The sequence below is a fragment of the Heterocephalus glaber genome, unplaced genomic scaffold (genome assembly GCF_053883595.1).
Source record: "Heterocephalus glaber isolate CG9 unplaced genomic scaffold, H.glaber_assembly_v1.0 deba00001593, whole genome shotgun sequence".
NCBI lineage: Eukaryota > Metazoa > Chordata > Mammalia > Rodentia > Bathyergidae > Heterocephalus > Heterocephalus glaber.
The window spans coordinates 13584828-13603327 of record NW_028258368.1 but is presented as its reverse complement, the minus strand read 5'-3'; the positions used below and the strand labels follow the sequence as shown (position 1 = coordinate 13603327).

At 44.0% G+C, this 18500-nt stretch overlaps 2 protein-coding genes and 1 long non-coding RNA gene across 16 annotated transcripts in view; 2 read left to right on the top strand and 1 right to left on the bottom strand.

Moving 5' to 3' along the window:
- Positions 1-17131, bottom strand: part of LOC147823349 (uncharacterized) — a 31527-nt gene extending 14396 nt beyond the window's left edge. For 3 of the 5 annotated variants that reach the window (XR_015444067.1, XR_015444068.1, XR_015444066.1), the window contains exons 1-2: positions 16954-17131; positions 2994-3361 (exon numbers count right to left, since the gene is read on the bottom strand). This is a non-coding gene — a long non-coding RNA (uncharacterized LOC147823349). Of the gene's footprint in view, positions 1-21; positions 3362-16953 lie in introns of those variants that run through there. The other 2 variants (XR_015444065.1, XR_015444064.1) reach the window with 2 other exon arrangements.
- Positions 2270-16262, top strand: LOC147823350 (uncharacterized). Of its 2 annotated transcripts, none has more exons than XM_087193535.1 (4): positions 2270-2404; positions 4304-4451; positions 5321-5390; positions 15327-16262. In XM_087193535.1, the coding sequence occupies exons 3-4, from the start codon at positions 5338-5340 to the stop codon at positions 15886-15888; spliced, it is 615 nt and encodes a 204-aa protein (XP_087049661.1). In that variant the 5' UTR covers positions 2270-2404; positions 4304-4451; positions 5321-5337; the 3' UTR covers positions 15889-16262. The 2 variants fall into 2 exon arrangements, with proteins under 2 accessions (XP_087049661.1, XP_087049662.1); XM_087193536.1 differs by having other exon boundaries at positions 2275-2404; positions 4301-4451.
- Positions 16424-18500, top strand: part of Qki (QKI, KH domain containing RNA binding) — a 148107-nt gene continuing 146030 nt past the window's right edge. For 6 of the 9 annotated variants that reach the window (XM_087193528.1, XM_087193525.1, XM_087193529.1 and 3 more), the window contains exon 1: positions 16518-17044. In XM_087193528.1, coding sequence (XP_087049654.1) covers positions 16903-17044 — 142 coding nt within the window. In that variant the 5' untranslated portion in view covers positions 16518-16902. Of the gene's footprint in view, positions 17045-17948; positions 18113-18266; positions 18499-18500 lie in introns of those variants that run through there. The other 3 variants (XM_087193527.1, XM_087193530.1, XM_087193531.1) reach the window with 3 other exon arrangements.

Genomic DNA, 18500 nt, shown 5'->3' with positions numbered 1-18500 from the left:
CATACCATCCCAGGGCCCGGCTTTTTTTTTTTTTTTTTTTTTTTTTTAATTTTTCTCCTTGCGCAGGGGCGAACAGAGCCGTTTTTTTCCAAAGACAGTTGGCAAAGGACATATGTGCTGTTTTGTCCGGCACTTTTCTGAGGTACAAAATTACCCTTTCTGTTTGACTGACTTCTTCATTCTTGTTTGTTGCCATCCCTATGTGTGATGCATTTAGATTTAGAAATTTATACAAATTTATACAACACAGGAAGCAAAAATAAGATTTGTTTTTATTGTGACTGAATATTCATAAGAATTACTGATTTGGCTCTGTACAACTCAGTGACCTTAACTACATTTCCAGTGTTGTGTAACCATCCTCAACTATCTATTAACAGAACTTGAGCCCTTAAAGGAAAGTCTGGGCATAAACAATTATTCCTGACTCTCCCCTCCCCCAGAAGGAACAGGCTTTTAAAAAAATTTATTCTTGGACTCTTCCTGGAGTTAGGACTCTTGGCCCTTGGTTTTGGAAGGACTGGAGTGTCCAGAGCAAGGGTGAACGAAGGAAGGTAAAGTTCAAGAGACAGGATGAGTCTAGAAAAGTCTTTTTTCCGAAGGGTGATTTTACTGAGATGATGAACTCAAAGCTAGGAAATGAATATGAAAGAAGAAAACCTGGACATCGAATAGCCAGGCTGGCTTTCACCAGAATGAAAGAAACAATGCTGAGTTAAGTGGCTTTGAAAATTCTCCATTTTGAAAAGGGAATGGTTTACACGTACAAATTTCAAAATAAAATTTGAAAATAAAGCCTGGTAGTACTTGACAGTGTTGGAGACTGCGCAAATGGATTATACATCATCAAAAGACTGATGTGAAGGCTGGGAGGAGAGTTTGAATAACTAATCATAAAAATTCATTTATATATTTTTTTCCCCATTTTGCACATCTCTGGGGGTTCTAACTACTTTGTTTTAATGAGAAACACAGAAATATCTTTCATCAAATTCTATTAGAAAGAAACATAGTTATGGAGGAAATTTGCAAAAATTTCCAAACTGCCAAATTTATCACTTATTTTAAGAAATCTTTATTAAAGCCAACCATGGTGACACATATCTGTAATCACAGCACTCTGGGAGGCTGAGGCAGGAGGACTGCAAATTTCAGCCTGGGCTGGGCAACTTAGCAAGATCCTGTCCCACAATGAAAAATAAAAGCGGGAGAGGGCTGAGGGTGTAGCTCTGTGAAGGCCCTGGGTTCAATCCTTAGTACTACAAAAATCAAAACAAAACAAAAAAATCCTCATGAAGACAAAAATTCAGTGCAACAGAAAGAAGTGTGGTTACTTCTACTGAGTTTGTTTTAATGGGATTTTGTTGTTCTAGTACACACTAATAGGGCTCCCTTCCTGAAAATGAGTGCTACCAGTTGAAATCACATGTGAGTGACTAATACTCCTGCTTCCTCAGTGGAAATCATGCCTATTACTGTCATTTATTATTTAAGGAATTTTAATATTTTGTGTAACGAAGATGGGATTGTTAATACTGCTCTCACTCTCAGGTAATGTGTTGGTGGACGGGTGCACCTGAGTCAGAGGCCCAAGGGAATCAGTGGCAAGGGGAACAGGTGGTAAATTGGTAACTTGCAGCTCTAAGTATTGTGAAAACTAGTTCTAATCAGACTAAACAAAAAGGAGATTTATATACCAAGGTAACTGGGAAATATGAATTGAATAATGAATGCAACAGTTCAAATGGTGTGACAAGGAAATGCTCTTCTGTGCTAGTTCTGCTTTTTTCCACGTTGGCTTCCTTCTTTGGTAAACTCTTTCCATGGCCACCAGGATCCCTATTTTCACTTCTGGGGCCAGCAATCACACCAAAAATGAAAGACCCCTTTTCTCCTGACAGCATCAGCAAGCCTTGTAGCAATGATTGATAGCCTGCCTTGGGTCGGGTGGCTACCCTTGAACTCATCACTGTGGCCAAGGGCACACGATTTGGGCCATTGTGAAATACTTCCCAATTTAATGGTAGAGACATTAAGCCACCAAAATCATGCTGAGATTTCCAACAAGGCAAGAGAGAAGAGGGAAGGAGGAAGAGGAGGAGGAGGAGGAGGAAGAAGATGCTAGGTAGATAGTAACTATCCATACTCTACTATAAGGCTGATCCTTCATGGAGCTCAATGTATATTTGTTGTATTGGTAAGGGTAGGCCAGGCTGCTAGTCAAATGCATGCTAGTCCACATGTGGTAAAAGTTTCTTTCTTATCTAGGTAATACACTGTGCAAGGGAATATCTGAAGTATGGCCTTTCTTCACACACTCACTGTGGGACTCATATCAGCTAGCCTGCTGAAGACGAGATGGAGAAGGACAGGGAGACCAATTCATGGCCCAGGTCTGGAAGAGGTACATAACACCTCAGTTCACATTCTATTGGCTAGAACTCAAGCAGATGGCTGTACCTAACTTCAAGAGAGGAGGGAGATGTGGATTATGGGCCTAGAAAGAAGAAAAACATCATTTTGTGAACTACTACCAATCTTTGCCTCATCAGCCACTACTACTGTGCAAGAGGATAGAAAACCAGGGGCACTCGTAGCTGCATAGTAGTAGCAGCTATTGAGGTCTTACGCTGACTGTTCATACATATTGGCTCATAGCATCTTATCATCAGCCTGTGAGGTATGACAAGTATCCCCACTGGAAAAGGACACAGGCACAGAGAGAGGTTCCTTATGTGCCCCAGGTTGCAAAGCTAGAAATTGTTGGGGCCAGGATTTAACATGAGATGACCACACAAGGTTGCTCTTGGGAAGGGTAAATGAGAGGTTTGTAAAGGCCTTGGTAGTGCCAGAAAAGATTCACTCAAGGGCTAAAGATGTAGCTCAGTGGTATAGAACTTGTCTAGCATGCATGCAGCCCTGGCTTTAATGTCCAACATTGCACCCCTTCCCCCAAGACTTAGTGGAAGTCATATCATTAACATACTCCTCACCTTAAGGACAACAACATCCTAGAGAAAGGGTCATCTGGAGGTGGGGCTTTGAAGCTGAGAGATAGATGTCACACAGGCAGACTCCAGAATGCCTTTTTCTTTTCTTCCTAATGGCTTAAGGAGACTAGATCCATTTATTATCTGAGGGCAACTGGTGAACCAGGCAAGTGTCACCAGAGAGCAGGACCAGCCTTCACTGTAGACTGCACATCTCATCTTCCTAGCAGGACAGCCTTACTCCATTTACCTGAGGCCACTCCCTTCTGGTCTTGTCTTGTCCAGTTCAGGTCCATTCATCAGGAGCTTTCTCTGCACAGCCTTCCTTGTTCTTGTCCTCAAGTGGAGTTAGGTGCTTCTGTTCAAAGTTCCTAAAAGATCCCAAGCATATTCTCATTAAAAAACCTAGTCCATTGCTTTATCATTTTTGTCCCTTGCCCCCCTCACCACCCTGGAAACTTGTTGAAGGCACAATTACTCTCTTTTGTATACCCATACCTCACAGTGAGCCTACAAGATTTGAAAGTGTTAACTGAGTGTTCTTAGAGATTATAAGAATAGCCACTATTTATTGAGCAATCACTTTATTTGAGCAAAGGGCTTTGTAAGTCTTGGGGAATTCCTCCTCACTATTACATGATAAAGTGGGAATTATTGGTGTCTCCACTTTGCAGCTGAGAAAACTGAGGACTGCTGAGATCAAGCTGTCTGAGGTTACACAGCAGACAGCCTTTTGTCGTCATGCCATATTACTTCACTAGGCCAACTTAAATTCAGTGAGGAAGAGGGTCACATCCTGCTCCATGTCAGAACAGAGAGACATCTGGGAGGCTCCTGGAAGGCACCTTCAAGATTCCAGAAGAGTCTCTGTGGGGAGGTACAGTAAGGACAGTTTCTAAGACTTCAATCAGAGGTGCTCCCTGAAGGACTATGAGGCAAACTGAGGGTCGGAACAAGTAGCCTGATGCCCGAAAGCCTTTGAAGGGCTGGAGGAAGAGCATTTCTCTGTTATAGGTTGGGGTTTAGGCCTGATCTCTCCAAGAGTGAGGCACAACCCTATAACAGAGAAGGTGCCAGTGTCCTCCAACTACATAGAAGATTAATAAGAAAGTTTCAGAAGTATTCTGGGTGGTTGACCCAGGTCTCTACTGAAATGTAAATGAGGCCAGGCTGTGGGAAACACTGCTCGTAGTTTTTGAGATACTTCAGCAACCTTATAATTTTCCCAACATTGCTAATTTTTAAAAACTGTTTGACCTTTCTATAACTGAAACACCTTTGTCCTTTTTATAATTTGTTTGTTTTGGAAGCAGTAGGGATGAAGAGAGGTTGGGGAAGCTCTGTCCCTCTCTGCAACGAGTGGCACTGGGAGAAAAGGCCCGGTAGAGAGACCATGGAGTAGCTGGAAAGGAGAAATGGGTCTCTCAATGTTGGGGTATCACTGAAGAAGAAAGAAAACAGGTGAGGAAAGGGCTGAATGGATGGCAGCTGGGGGAAGAGTACTTGGATGTAGGGGAAGGACACAGTTTTTCTCATACCTCTAGCCCTTGCCTCTCAGCCACCAGGAAGATCTGTGTCATACAGAAATTCATGTTTGCAAGAATTTATCACAAGTCCAGTGTAAATTAAATTAGGAAGGAAAGACAACAAGCTTTGCAAATCTCTCTTGTAAGGATTTGGGGATCACAGACACTTTATGGCTATTGCAATCACTGGAGGCTCATCATTGGCAAGGGTGAACACTGGTCCCTGAGCTATGTGGATGGAGCTGCTGGGTCATAGAAGCTGCTGGTTGTTGTGCAGATCAAGTTTAATTGGCATAAAGATTTCTTCCTAGATTGGAGGCCTCCTTTTGATTCTTAAAGAGGGAAAAGATATAATGAATGAGAGTATTTTTTTGAAGTTGATCAGTAATTTGATTCAATTCCAATTAAAAAATAAATAACAGATTGAAAGAACTTCTTAGTTTGAATGTGTTCTAATATTTTCTAAGAGTTAACATTATTCAGAAACTAGGATCTTTTCTTCAACAATGTGGATCTTGTACATGATTTCAAACAGAGTGCAGAATCTTAAAGTTTTCCCATACCAATCTGAAGGACACAGACAAGCACTATAGTCACATAAATGCTCTGGGGTTGAGAGAAGGAGGAGTTAAACATTGAGCTAGCAAGTAAGGAGTAGCATCTTTGTGTTTAGAACTAGGGAAAAACAAAACTGCTCTTAGGTCCACTTCCTAGCAAAGCAGATTTGTTGAAAGACAATTTGCCTTTGTCAAATTCTTTCCTTTTGCTCTTCTTTATGCAATCTCCCTTTATTTTCTTTACTAGAATGACATCATGAATGAATGAATGGTGCAAAGGCAAAATTAACACTCCAGAATACAATGTCAACTGAAGGGTAAGTAATTTTCAGTCTCATTTTTTTTGGTACCGAAGATCGAACTCAGGACCTTGTGCTTGGGAGGCAGGCGCTGGAACCACTGAGCTAAATCCCCAGCCTGAGTAATTATCAGTCTCATATTAGCTATTTATAAAAGAGCTACACTAAGATGATGGCAAAGTTTTATATTGAGGAAGTTCAATGATGTGTAATAAAAAAAAGTTATAGGGTATACACATCATGGTGCTAGTACAAATACATTATAAGTAAGAAATCCTACTATATCATTTTTAAGGGGCATTTTTTTGTCTTTTTCTTTGTTTTTGTTATGGAAAATCTAACTCAAGGTGATTGCCAAGCAGGCGTTGCACTGCTGAGCTACATCCCTGGCCCAAGAAATCCTATTATATCATACTAGCAAGTTTCATGATTAACTCATGGCCTCTCTGAGACTCTCTGAGGCCATGGGGCTGATGGAAACTGACCCTCAGATGCACACGATGACAGACAGAATAGAAAAAGAGCCAGGGAGTACCTGCTGAACTCGAGGCTTGTGGGTGTGGGGGTATGTGCTCAGAGTTTCAGAGTTCAGAGTTGTGGTATTCATTACAGCACAGTCATATGAGGAAGATTTTGCCTTGGGGAAATCTGGTGTAAAAACAGGCCATTTAATCTTTCTGTGATGGTCTATAGCAATGATGGCAAACCTTTTAGAACTTCGAATGATACTAAGAGCCCATTGTGGTATGTGTGCCACAGGTTTGCCACCACTGGTCTATAGCATCACCCTTATTTATTGCATAATCATTGTATACAAGTTACAATAATTATTTTTGTAAAAATAGATCTTGAGACAAAAATTCTTACTAAGTACCTTATAAAGTCAGGATTCAATTATAGCAGACTGAATCATATCCTGAGGTACCTATTGATAGTGTGGCCTTTGGTGAGCAAGAAAACAAGATGCAAGTACAAATTCTGTTCAGTGTTAGTATTACAATGGAGTGTGTGGCTGCCTCTGAAGCCAGACTCATAATTGAGTCTTGAAACTAACTGTTTACTGTATTTGAAAGCTGCTGCTACTGTTCCTCCTCATCCTCTTCTGTTCAGCTACCTTGATTTAATTATGTGTGTCCAGGCCTTTGCTTGGGCCCACTGGTAAAATGTTTTGTGTGGCTTTGGTGCTAAGTAGTGGTACAGACAGAAGGCAATGGAAGTCATAGTCTCAGGGACCATGAGATTGTAGGGCATTTACTGGGAGAGATGAAGTTCCCTGTAGGGAAGGTCTGGGAACCTAGAGGAAGTCCCCATTGTTCGTAGCATCATGTATGATCTAATAAAATGAACTTGCAGAAGCCACCTGTGACTATGTACATTTCTGTCTCCTCCCACCCTACTCTCAGACTTTTAAGTTCCTCAAAACAAGAGCTATTTTTTCCCCATGGTTTCTGATTTTTTTTTTTTTAAAGTGTGCTTGGTGCTATTGCTTGCCAAATGTCTGGTGTGATTAAAAGGAAGCATGGTTTCACTGAGTGGGCAGGTAAGTCAGACACCCTTAGGGCTCCTTTCTAGCCTGCCCTTGTGGCTGTGGTGCCCGGGGCGGGGTGGGGGGCAGGGTTCTCAGAGAGCCCTTGAGCTGGCTCACTGTAGCCCTCAGTGCTGCAGCATCACAAAGGAGTTCATGCAGGCATCAAATAAACCCAGCAGGTCTTGGAGGTCTGTCCATCCAGATCCTGAACCTTCCAGAAGATGTGATCTTCTAACCCCTTTCACCAACAGGTCAGATGCTGCTAGGGCAGGGTAGAAGGGGGTGGGGTGGTCTCTTCCCTCTCTTCTACTACTAAGGAGCTGCTTCTCCTGCCTGCATCTGAAAACCAGGGCTTGGAGAGTGTGGAGGCCTGAGGGCAGCTTCAGAGAAACTGTTGTTGCTGACCAGACAGCAGCTTGAGATATAGGCTCCTTTTTGTCAGGCTGTTTATCCTTTTACTTCCTAGTGTCAGCAGTCCTGGGAACAGGAAACAGTTTGTGCAATAGGAAGCAGCAGAAAACACATGACTGAATACTTTTTGTGGATAAGATTGCAATATACATAAAGATACTTACACACATTCCAAAGTATATATGCATTGATAAATCTGAGCACTATCCAGATTTTACTCTCTTCACTTTTTAAAATGATGCCATTCAGGGAAGCCTTCTCCGTGTGTGTGTGTGTGTGTGTGTGTGTGTACTAGGCATTTTGCTGGGCTCACAGGTTCATGGGCTCATGTAATCTTTTTTTTTTTGGTACCAGGGATCGAACTGGGGTCCTTGTGCTTTTGAGACAGGCGGCAGAACCACTGAGCTAAATCCCCGGCCCGGGCTCATGTAATCTTAATATCCTTGTGTCACAGCATCCCATTTCACAGGTGACAAAAGAGAGGCAGAGATACTTTCAGTACTTCTTGTAAGTAGCAGGACCAGGATTTAACTGTGGCTTCTTCAGCTGCCTCTCTGGACTCCTGCTAAGCTGCACACTCTTAGGAGAACTATTTCTCATTGCTCAGGGTTTAAGGGCACTTCGCCCACATCATCTGGGAGAAGCAGATCTACAGCCTTGGCAGATGGCTGTGTTGTGGGCTAAGGTATTATTATATCCTATTTTAACAGTGCAGAGGGAAGCACTTATGAGAAGGGAACAAACCAGTTGTCCAAGCCCAAACATGAAAGGCTTCCTTCCTCTAGAGGTCTGGCACCTGAGTAGCCCTGACTTGGGCCCAGCCTGCCTTTTACTGTCTTACGCATCATATCTGCTCCCTGACCTGGTTCAGAGTGACGGGGCCTGGCTGGGCTGTCTGGTCAAGTGCAAGTGTGCCTTCATGAAAACAGGCATGGGACCAGCTGAAATGTTGAAACCTGGTCAGCTGACAGAGAGGAGAAAGTCAAGTTTGGCTGTAGGTCCCCAGAGGTCAGGGACCTGGCACTGAGAGGGCTTGCTGCCTCTGCCACCAGCAGCCTGGCCACCCATGAGGAACTAGAGGAGGCTGAGGCTTAGTGTTGGCATGTCAGCTGATGGGAGAGTTACCAGAAGGTCTTTAAACACCTCTATCCAAGTTCTTTTTCTCTTTACTGATTTCACAATTCAATAGTTTATTTTCCTAATTCCCTCCTCAGTCTTTCTGCTCCTCCAACAGCTTTACCTGAACAGAGAATGCTACTACCATCACTGGCAAAGCCCCATCCATGGGCTGTCACAGTTTTAGCTTTGCAGTTTCTCACTACTACTTAATTCCAGGCTCACACTATAAAAATAGGGCACACATTTTAGAACTTGTTAGACAAAAAGTGTTACTCATTTTACCACACCACATTTTATTTCCTTCCATCTAAAAACAATGCTTACTTACTACCAATGGATATTCAGAAAAACACAATGTAATTAATTCCAATTAATCAAGTTGGTGGCCCAGGCAGATCTATAAAATGTAACTGTGATGCATTTTTACAGATGGGCTTAGACAGAATAATTAGGAAATAGTAAATGCTGGTGTCATCAGTGTTCCTTGTATAGCTCAGCAAAGGAACAAGAATGGCTATACAGGACTGATGAAAGAAGAACAGACATACTCTTTTGGTATGAAATATAAAAAGTTTATTATAAGGATGAGTAATAATTTCTCAGTTGTGGCAACCACCTGTTCCTTAGCATTATTTGGGAGAAAACAGAAAGTAACACTGAAGGTTTTGGTGTTTCACTGTAACAGGATAAACATGATTTTCATTAATCTTTATTCTAAAATTGAACCTGTATGCCATATTTTAGATAAACTATAATCCATTTTCATTGTAGTTAGTAAAAACTAGTAAACGTGAGTTCATTGGACATGAAAATATGAAATAAAATAATTTTCTAAATATGTAAAAAGACTGATATAACCTTAACAAGTGGGATGACCAGAATGCCTGCTAGCTCTGGATGGGGCAAGGTGCCAGGCTTTATTGTGGCTGCTGGGTTCTGGAGAGAGTCTCTGGGGCTCTGGGAGAGGGCTGAGGAGTTTGGCTAAGTGTAGTGACTGTTCACTCAGTGGTGTGAAAATACTTCAAATTAAAAAACTGATAAAGCTATTGAATATCAGCTTTGTGAACAGTTGGTTTTAATCCCACATCCAAATAAGTAATAAATCAAAAGTGATTTGGAGAAAATGTCTTTTTAGGAGCCTCTTTAATGGTAAAATACGAGGTATAGCTGGGGATGGTGGCACATCCCTGTAATCCTAGCAGTCTGGGAGGCTAAGGCAAGAGGTTTACAAGTTTGAGCTCTGCCTAGGCAATTTAGTAACTTGGCAAGATCTTGTCTCAAAATAAAAAATAAAAAGAGGACTGTGAATGTAACTCAGTATAATAGTCCTGGGTTCAATCCCCAGTTCCACACATACACCAAGAGGTACTCACTTCCGACCTGTTACAGATTCAGGGGACTGGATTCTGGGATACTCTGGCCCAGTCACCTCAAATAGTATGCTTCCTACTGAGAGCAATCTCTCTCACACTCCAATCATTGTGCAAAAACTGAATACAGGGTATCACTGAGCCCCTTGCCAGCCTCTCCTATCTTCCCTGGTCACTGAAGGGAAAGGAACTGTGAGCAGCTTACACAGCTTCTTGCATCCTTGGATTCCAAGTATGTCTGTGTTTTCCTATATTTTTTTGTTTATTTAAACAAATAATTATTAAAAGTGGACTACTTATTAAGAAAGCATTTTAAGAATAGAAAGGGATTCTAACCTTCCAGGAAGTTTTTATGTTCTACTTGTAGTAAGTTTGTTCAGTAAGAATTCCGGATGATGGCCCCAATTCCAAGGATTGATTCCAGGGCCTGTTATATAGCCAGTCCCCCCTCAACGCCCAGCTTTTTTACATTTTATTTTGAAACATGGTCTTATAAAATTATTCAGGGTGGCTTCAAACCTGTGATTCTCTTGCCTTAGCTATGAGAGCTGAATTAACAGGTGTGTGCCACCTTACCCAGCCAAATGAAGGATTTTAGCATTCCATTTTTTATTAAGTTGTAATGTATTGTCCCCCCCCCCAAAAGAAAACCTAGAAGGGTTGGTGTTAACTCTTGGAAATTATGAAAATTTCTGCTAAGTATATGTTATTGCCTAAGGGGAACAAAATCCTTTAAATGATTTTTAAAAATTTCAAAAAGGAGTGCAGAACTGAATACCTAAAGACTTTTTTATTGGCATCACATGATCACTCACCCAACTGTATATAGTGTTTTGCACAGAAATGAAACTACCACAAAGTCAATTTGTTGATCTCAATGAGGACATTTTATTCAGAATCAGATTTTCCAAGATCAATTAGTTCAACTTTCAGATAGATGGAATTACTTGTTCAGTGTTTCACAGCTTGTTAGAAGACAACCAATGAGGATTTTTTTTAAATACCCAGTACCAGGAGTTGAACCTAAGGCCTTTGCATTGAGCTACACCCCAGCCTTTAAATTTTGTTTTGTTTTTAGACAAGGTCTTGCTAAGTGGCTAAGTTGCCCAGGCTGGGCTCAAATTTACAGTCTTTCTGTCTCATCCTCCCAGAGCCCTGGGATTACAGGTGTGAGCAAACCCCATTCGCCCTTCTTTCTTTATACAACACCAGCAGTATTTCAATTAGATACAAGAGCTTAATGTTTAAGAAGATCCAATATCATGAATACTGAGTAAAAAAAAAAAGACTCAAAAGATGACAGCTATTTCAGTCATTAAAAGACAACAGCTCCAAGGCATCTGAATTTAACTTACAAAAAGGGCAGCAGTATGTCCCAAGTCATTAAGGACTTTGAAAGTGTAGAATCCTGTCACCAGAATTTAATTGGCTGTCAGATATGAGTCACTTTGTTAGTTAACCCTTTGTGCCTCTGCTTTTTCAGCTATCAAATGGGGATAATTATTAAGTCAGTGGTGTCCAATACTCATTAACTGAATTGCCTGGCCCTTCATAGGGACTCTACAACTGTTGGTCCTCCTTTCCGTCTCTCCATGGTTGCATTAGAAACTCAGTTTATAAAGCACATGTATGGAGAAATCACTGGAAAAATTTACTCAGTCTCTAACTTAAATTTTAGTTAAGAATAATGGCATTTGACTAAATATCTGGGACATGAGTAGTTATTTCCCTTGTTTGTAAAATGTTTCCCCACATTAGCCATTTAAAACTAACTCACAGACTATGAATCAAATATATCTGGTTAATATGTTAAAATATCTAGAGATTCACCCTGATGGATCTACATCCTGAAAGAAGTAAATGACAAATTAATTCAATCCAGGGGAACACTACTGAAACTGTTTTGCAATCATAAAACCACAAGTCTGAAAGTTGATAAAAACAAAATGCATTTTGAATTCACTCATAGTCCTATAATTAAGTTACTTTTTAGCTGGAGATTGTTTAAACATGGAACGAAGGTCTGATTACATGGCACAAGGGCCTGTATCTTGGCTGAATGTATTTTTACTTCTAAAGTTTCATTTAGGGTCAATGAGTAGAAACTTTACACCCTCAGTTAACATTTAACCGCTGTGCAGTGGTTTAGGTCAAATGTTAGTACTACATCTGGAAGTATCATGTTAGTGGTTTAAAAAAGCAGCACAATTAACACTGGAGTGCCTGAATAGGGAAAAACCTTTCATTTTACAAATGCTATATTTGCACTGAGATATAACTATGCCTCACTGAAAGGATTCCATGTTGCTATTTGATTGATTCATTTCCTCGCATTAAAAAAAAATTCCCAAGGCCCTTCATCTATAAACAAATTCTGGCATCAAGAGAAACTCCTACCCTACAGCCTGGTACTTTTCCAGTTTCCAAGTTTTTGTCACTGCCCTCCCTTAGTACTTTCTTCCCTCAACCACCAGGTCAAACACCCTTCTCAGTGCAGTCTTGTGGCTTCCAGGCAGTGGAATGGTACTCACAGCCATTCTTACAGCATTTTGCCTTAGCCTTTCTTTGGAAGTGATGTGTTTTTTCAAATATCCATGCTATTAACTCTAAGCTTAGTCTGTAGGGCCGCAGGATTAATGACATACATATACATATAACTGGTACTCATACACTAGACTAAGACAGCCATACTTACATTGTGTCATATTCAATCTTTCTAATAGTAAGTGACAAGCCATCTCACAACTTAAAAGGATACTCAAGAAATCTATTAAGACAGTAAGGAAACAATTATGTTAGATACTGAGAATGCCTCATTCCCTTTTAGGATTTTAAAAAGAACATGGGGGACAAAAAGCCATCAAACACTGAATATTAAGTCCAAGGAACATTTTAGTTCCTGCAATAAATCCATGGTGATGAAGACAGAAGTGTTTGGAATACAGTGATTTTCTATTTTAAATGTCAAGAACACCAATAAATAAATGGAGCGAATGAAATTTCAGATAACAGAAAATGTATTTCCACTGTTGGTTAATTACTGATGTTAAAGTGTGGAACCACTTTTAAGGGTCAGCATACGTGGCATCCTTTCTCACAGTGAAAAAATTTACAAGGATCTTCAACCTGAAGTTCACTCCATACATATATTTAATGGACAACTTATTTTGAATGTTGTATTAAGGTGATATATTTGTAACATAATTAAAAAGCCTTTCTATATTAGTTCTTAAAATTGTAAGCTTGAAGGTAAGTCATGTATATCCCAAGAATTTTTGTATTCCTCATTTCCTTTATATATTTGAGTAATTATACTGTACTATGCACTTAAAATGCTGAGGCAGGTGTGTGAGAAAAGTGAGGGATACTGTAGATAGGTGGGATAGGTCAGTGGCTCAAAAGGGAGACAGTAGCACCCTGTATGGGCCCATTCTGCTTACAACAGCTACTTACTGCTCCTAAGCAATCAGCTATCTCATCTCTGAAATATTGCTATTTTTGCCAAACCTCAAACATTTGTGCCAATGATTAAAAGCTGTAAGACAGGTGAAAGTTTTGTGGCCTTCCCAGTACAAAATGGATATGATATTTTTTTGAACACACAGGTAACATGTTCCTATACTTAAACATGTGCTGTTCTGAGTGCTAGGAATTCCAAAAAGAAGTAAAGCTCCTGCTCTCAGTGGAACTCAGTGTGGTAGCAAACTGACCCTACAGATAGGAGGTGGTAAGTGAAAAGTGCTATGAAGGAATTAAAGGCAGTAAGAAAAATGAAAGCAGTTTGTGTGTGCCGGCACGCACTTACACAGGGTGTTAAGGGAAGCCCAGAGAGTGTGGGAGCAGGCATTGCACACACGTGGAGGCAAGCTTTCCAAGGAGAGGAAACACTAGGTAAGATCATGGAGCAGGACAGCATGGTGGGCATGTTAAGGGGCAGGAGTCCAGGAGTTGGGGGAGGACGGCAATGGGCAGGGACTCAAATTATGTGGAGTATCACAGGCCTTGGTAAACTCTTTGGATTATTTTTTCTTGAAAGAAGAAACCATTGAAGAACTGTAAGCAGATAAGTAATCTACATATATTTGAAAAGGCAACACATAATAGCTATTACTATAGTTAAATGCTGTAACTGTAAGGGACTAATATAGTACATGGGAAATGAACAGTGTCTGTCGCTGTTCTTTGTGTTTCAATCTGATTATAAAATATGATTATAAAAAGCAGTTGAGCCTTTTGAACATGCAGTTTCTTGAGTCCAAAATGGTGGAACTCTATCATAAGGTTCGATGATTTATTGGATAGGGTTGGTCAAAAGGCAAAGAACATAAGCTCTAGAATAAAATATAATTGAATTTGAATAACAGTCAGGACTCATTAACTATAGTCTTGGCCAAGCTACTCACCCTTTTCTTTCTTCAGTTTTTGATAGGAAAAAAACCACAAGGTTGTTCTAATGAGTAACTTCAATACATAGGTAAAACATTCAGCACAAGGCCTAGAGGCTTAAGAAATGAATAAACCAAGAACAGGAGCTGCATCTTTTACACAAGCTGAGCAAATGAGTTAATTCAGCATCAAAATCTTTTAAAGCTATCTTTTCTTAACATACTGAAAAAGCATAGTTTACAGTACTTAAGGATAAGTCAGCTTTTTGATCAAATTGCTACTGTTTTTACACATTTCTACCTTTAAGCATAATTAAGACAACTATGACTCCGGGTGCTGGGACCGGCTGAGGTTCTCTGCCCTAGGAGCCCGGGATGGAGGCGGGCACAATTTTTTTTTTTTTTTTTTTGGTACCGGGGATCGAACTCGGGTCCCTGGCTTGTGCAGCAGGGGGCGAAACCACTGAGCTAAATCCCAGGCCCGGCCCCAATTTTTTTTTGGTACTGGGGATCTAACTCAGGACCTTGCGCTTGTGAGGCAGGCGGCGGAACCACTGAGCTAAATCCCCGGCCCAGGAGTTATGAATGTCGAGAAATTTAATATATTTGAAGAGTTACATGATTTAAACTTTGTCCACCAAGGCAATTCCATTTCCTCTATTAAAGTAACTTAATTTAGAAAAGAAATCTCATTGATCTTTAAGTAAAAAAGTCAGAGCTACTGATCATTAAATTTGTTTCCAATTCCTTTGGTACCTTCAGTACAACACAGACGCAGAAATGTTTTTCAGAATTTGTGTAAAACAAAATTTAACAAAAAAAACCACTTCAGTTCAGTTAAAACAGTTAAGATATGATTAACAAAATTTCAGCCGTGTATAATTCTCATAATGATTGGCATTAAATGACTGTGTCTACATTAATTGAACATGTTTTAAAGAACTTGCAATAAAACCTAGATGCAGCTTTAGGGACTGACAACTTTTACACGTCAAAGAAGAGTTCAAGGATGCACTTCAGAAAATTGTTTCTCAAATATCTGAAATCCATCACACAGTATAGAAAAACCTCTTGCTCACTGTATTATTTTTTTCAAGTTTGTAAAATTAAACAATGACTTCGGCTTTTCCAACTGTTACAGCCTCTTTATTCGCTCTTGCGACTTCCTGTCAACGGGCAACAGCGAGGCCATCACGAAGCGCAGCACTGCAGACGCTGTGCACGCTCCTCTCGTTACTCGGCGCGCCGCTGGGCTCACTTCTGTGATTTGTTTGCCGAATAACGGGCCGCTGCCGAAGCTCGCCCCTCTCTGGGCGCCGTCTGGCCGCGCCCCGCCGCCCTCAGGCCGCTTTCTAGCCCCCGCAATGAGCCGAGCCGACGGGAGGACCGTCACGCTGGAATCCACCGGTGACAGGGGGGACCCGCGGGCCCGGCGAGGTCCTGCAGAGAGGAACACTGGCGCCTGGACAAGCTGCGTAGTCCTTCCTCGACCCTCCCGGACTCGCCCTCCTCGGCGCCAAAGCTGGTCCGACGGCCAAGGCGTGCGGGGCGGGGCCACCAGCCCCGACCTCAGGGGCCTTCGGCAGCCACCCCCGACCTCGCCCCACGCAGGCGCGCTCCGGGCTCGCCCCTCCCCCCACTGCGCGCTCGCGGCCCCGGCAAGGCGGGGCGACCCTCGGAAGGGGCGTGGCCACCGGCCTTGACGCGCGCACGCGCTCTCGGACCCCATGGCTACGTGTCGGGCCACGTGACGCCCACCCCGCGAGTCCCCAGTGAAGCAACAGGACGTTAAAAAAAAAAAAAAATCTTTTCTTGGGGGGTAGCAGTAGAGGAGGGGTTATTTTAAACAAAACAAAACAAAAAAACCCCCCAAAACAAAACTATAGTAACAGGCGGGGACGCGAAGCTCAGGCGGTGGCGAGCACTATACCGGCGCGTCCCGCCGCAATTTCTCTCTCTAAACGCACCCGGCAGACCGCGCCCGCGGCCCGGGGTGACAGGAGCGCGGGGGCGGCAGCGGACCCCGTACTGTCCAGTGCCGGTCGGCCCGCAGGAGCAGGCGGGGGGAGCACGGCGCTGGCGGCCGGGCCGGGGGCGCGGGAGGGGCGCGGAACGGGAGCGCGCCAGCCGGCCGGGCCCTTAACGGCCGCCCTGCGCGGCCCCGCCCGCCGCCCGCCCCCGGCCTCCCGCCGCCCCTCCCCCCCGCCGCTGGCTGCGCCGCCTGAACTGAGGCGAACTCCGCCGCCAAGTGAGTGAGGAGGAGGAGAGGAGGAGGAGGAAGAGGAGGAGCGCAGTCGGCGCGCGGCGGAGCGGCAGAGCGCCGCGGCGGGCACGGCAGAGAGACCCGAGCGCAGCGCAGGCGGCGGCGCAACAGACCCCGGCGGCGGCCCGGCTCTCTCGCGGCGCGGCGGCCCGCACCCGTACCGCACCCGCACGGCCGAGACCCGCCCGCGCCGCCAGCCTCCGAAGGACCCGGCAGGGCGCCGGGAGCGGCAGGGAGCGCGGGGCCGCGGAAAGTGCCTGCGAGGGGCGGGCGGGCGCGCGGGGCCGGCCGCCCCGGGGCTCGGCGCGGGAGCCGGAGCGGGAGTCGGCGCGCGGCGGGACGCGGCGTCCCGAGCGGCCGGCGGCCGGGACTCGCCCGCGCCCCTCCCTCCTCTCCCGCGGCGGCGGCGGCGGCGGCGGCGGCGGCGGGCGGAGTGAGCGGCGGAGCCTGGAATATGGTCGGGGAAATGGAAACGAAGGAGAAGCCGAAGCCCACCCCGGATTACCTGATGCAGCTGATGAACGACAAGAAGCTCATGAGCAGCCTGCCCAACTTCTGCGGGATCTTCAACCACCTCGAGCGGCTGCTGGACGAAGGTGAGCGGACCCGGGCCCGGCCCGCTCGGGATAGCAGGGCGGCAGGAAGGTCACGGCCGGCGGGACGCGCGCCCCGGGGACGGGGACAGGAGGCCGGGCGGGTGCACGGAGGTGGCGGGCTGGTGGGGTCGCCCGGCGGACAGGGCACCGGGGATCGAGGCTCCGACGCGGGGCGGGGCCGGCGCTGCCGGGGTCTTCGGAGCGGCCCCGCGCGGGCCTGGGGCGCGTGTCCTCGCGGCCAGAGCCCGACGACGCTCGAGGCGGGGTGGCTGCTCTCGCCTTGGCAGAAGGCGACCGGTGTGTGGGGGGGTGAGTCGTCGGGCCGGAGAAACTGCGCCGGAGGCGAGCTCTAAATGACAGCGGAAAGCACTTTTAGTTCCTTTGTTTGGGGAAGCGAGAAGTGTTAGGGAGTTTAACTTCACTTTTGGGGAGTGGGAGGGTGGAGCACGAAATACCGCGATGACAGACCCGAGCGCGATCCCGATTTGTTGAGATCCTGGGCGGAGGGTTCGCCCTGGGCGCTGCCGCCTGGGTTCGCGGGGTGGGAATCGAGGAGTTCGAGAGGGCGAAAATGAAATCCAGCAAAAGTTTACAAAAGCTTAGCTGGTAGAACGCTATGGGGAGCGAAGAATGACAAGAAGATTAATGTTGGTCAACTCTGGAATTTCTTTTAAGAAGTTCTTGCAGCAGTGACCTGGAGTACTAATTTCTGGTAGCTGTGGGTTGCTGTGGGGATGCCCAGGGGCCAAGACGGGATCTACAGAAGAGTCTGTTTTGGAAAAAGTACTGGGGAGCTGTTTTGTTTTGTTTTAAAGCATTTCCAGAAGACTATTAAAAGGAAGCTGAAAACTGTGTTGTACAGATGAACAAAATAGATTTAAATTTTTTTTTTCAGAATTTTGAGATTTTTCAAATAGAGCTAGGGAAAAGGAGTGAAGCTTAGGGAGTTGAAATTTTAGGAAAGAACAAAAGACCGGAAATATCTCTATGATAGAAGATGGTTAAAGAGAATCTCAGTAGCTTTTGTTGACTTAAAAGTCAAAAACGCAATTTTAAAGTGGGAAACAGGTATTACACTGCTTCTTCATTGTTTTGCTCACATATTTTCAACATACGGCAGTAACCCAAACTGAAATGTGCATTTTTCACTGTTGGATTAGCTCATCTGTTAATTTCAAATTGCTGCAGAGAAAACTTGAGCTGTCTCTTTAAGGGGTTCTGCTTTTCTTATTTGTGTTGGCATTTGAAAGATTGTGGAGGCAGAAAACTTTCTGGAATGTCAAAAAAAAAAAGTGCTGGAACTCTTAAGTATTTCCAAATGTGACCGCTAAGCGGCGCCAGTTATTATTTTTAACCGTGGAAATGTTTGAAACGTGTAACATTTTCAATAATCTGACCTATTTTAAATTTAGTTAAAATTGAAGTTATAGATCATTTCATCTCTCACTGCCTATGT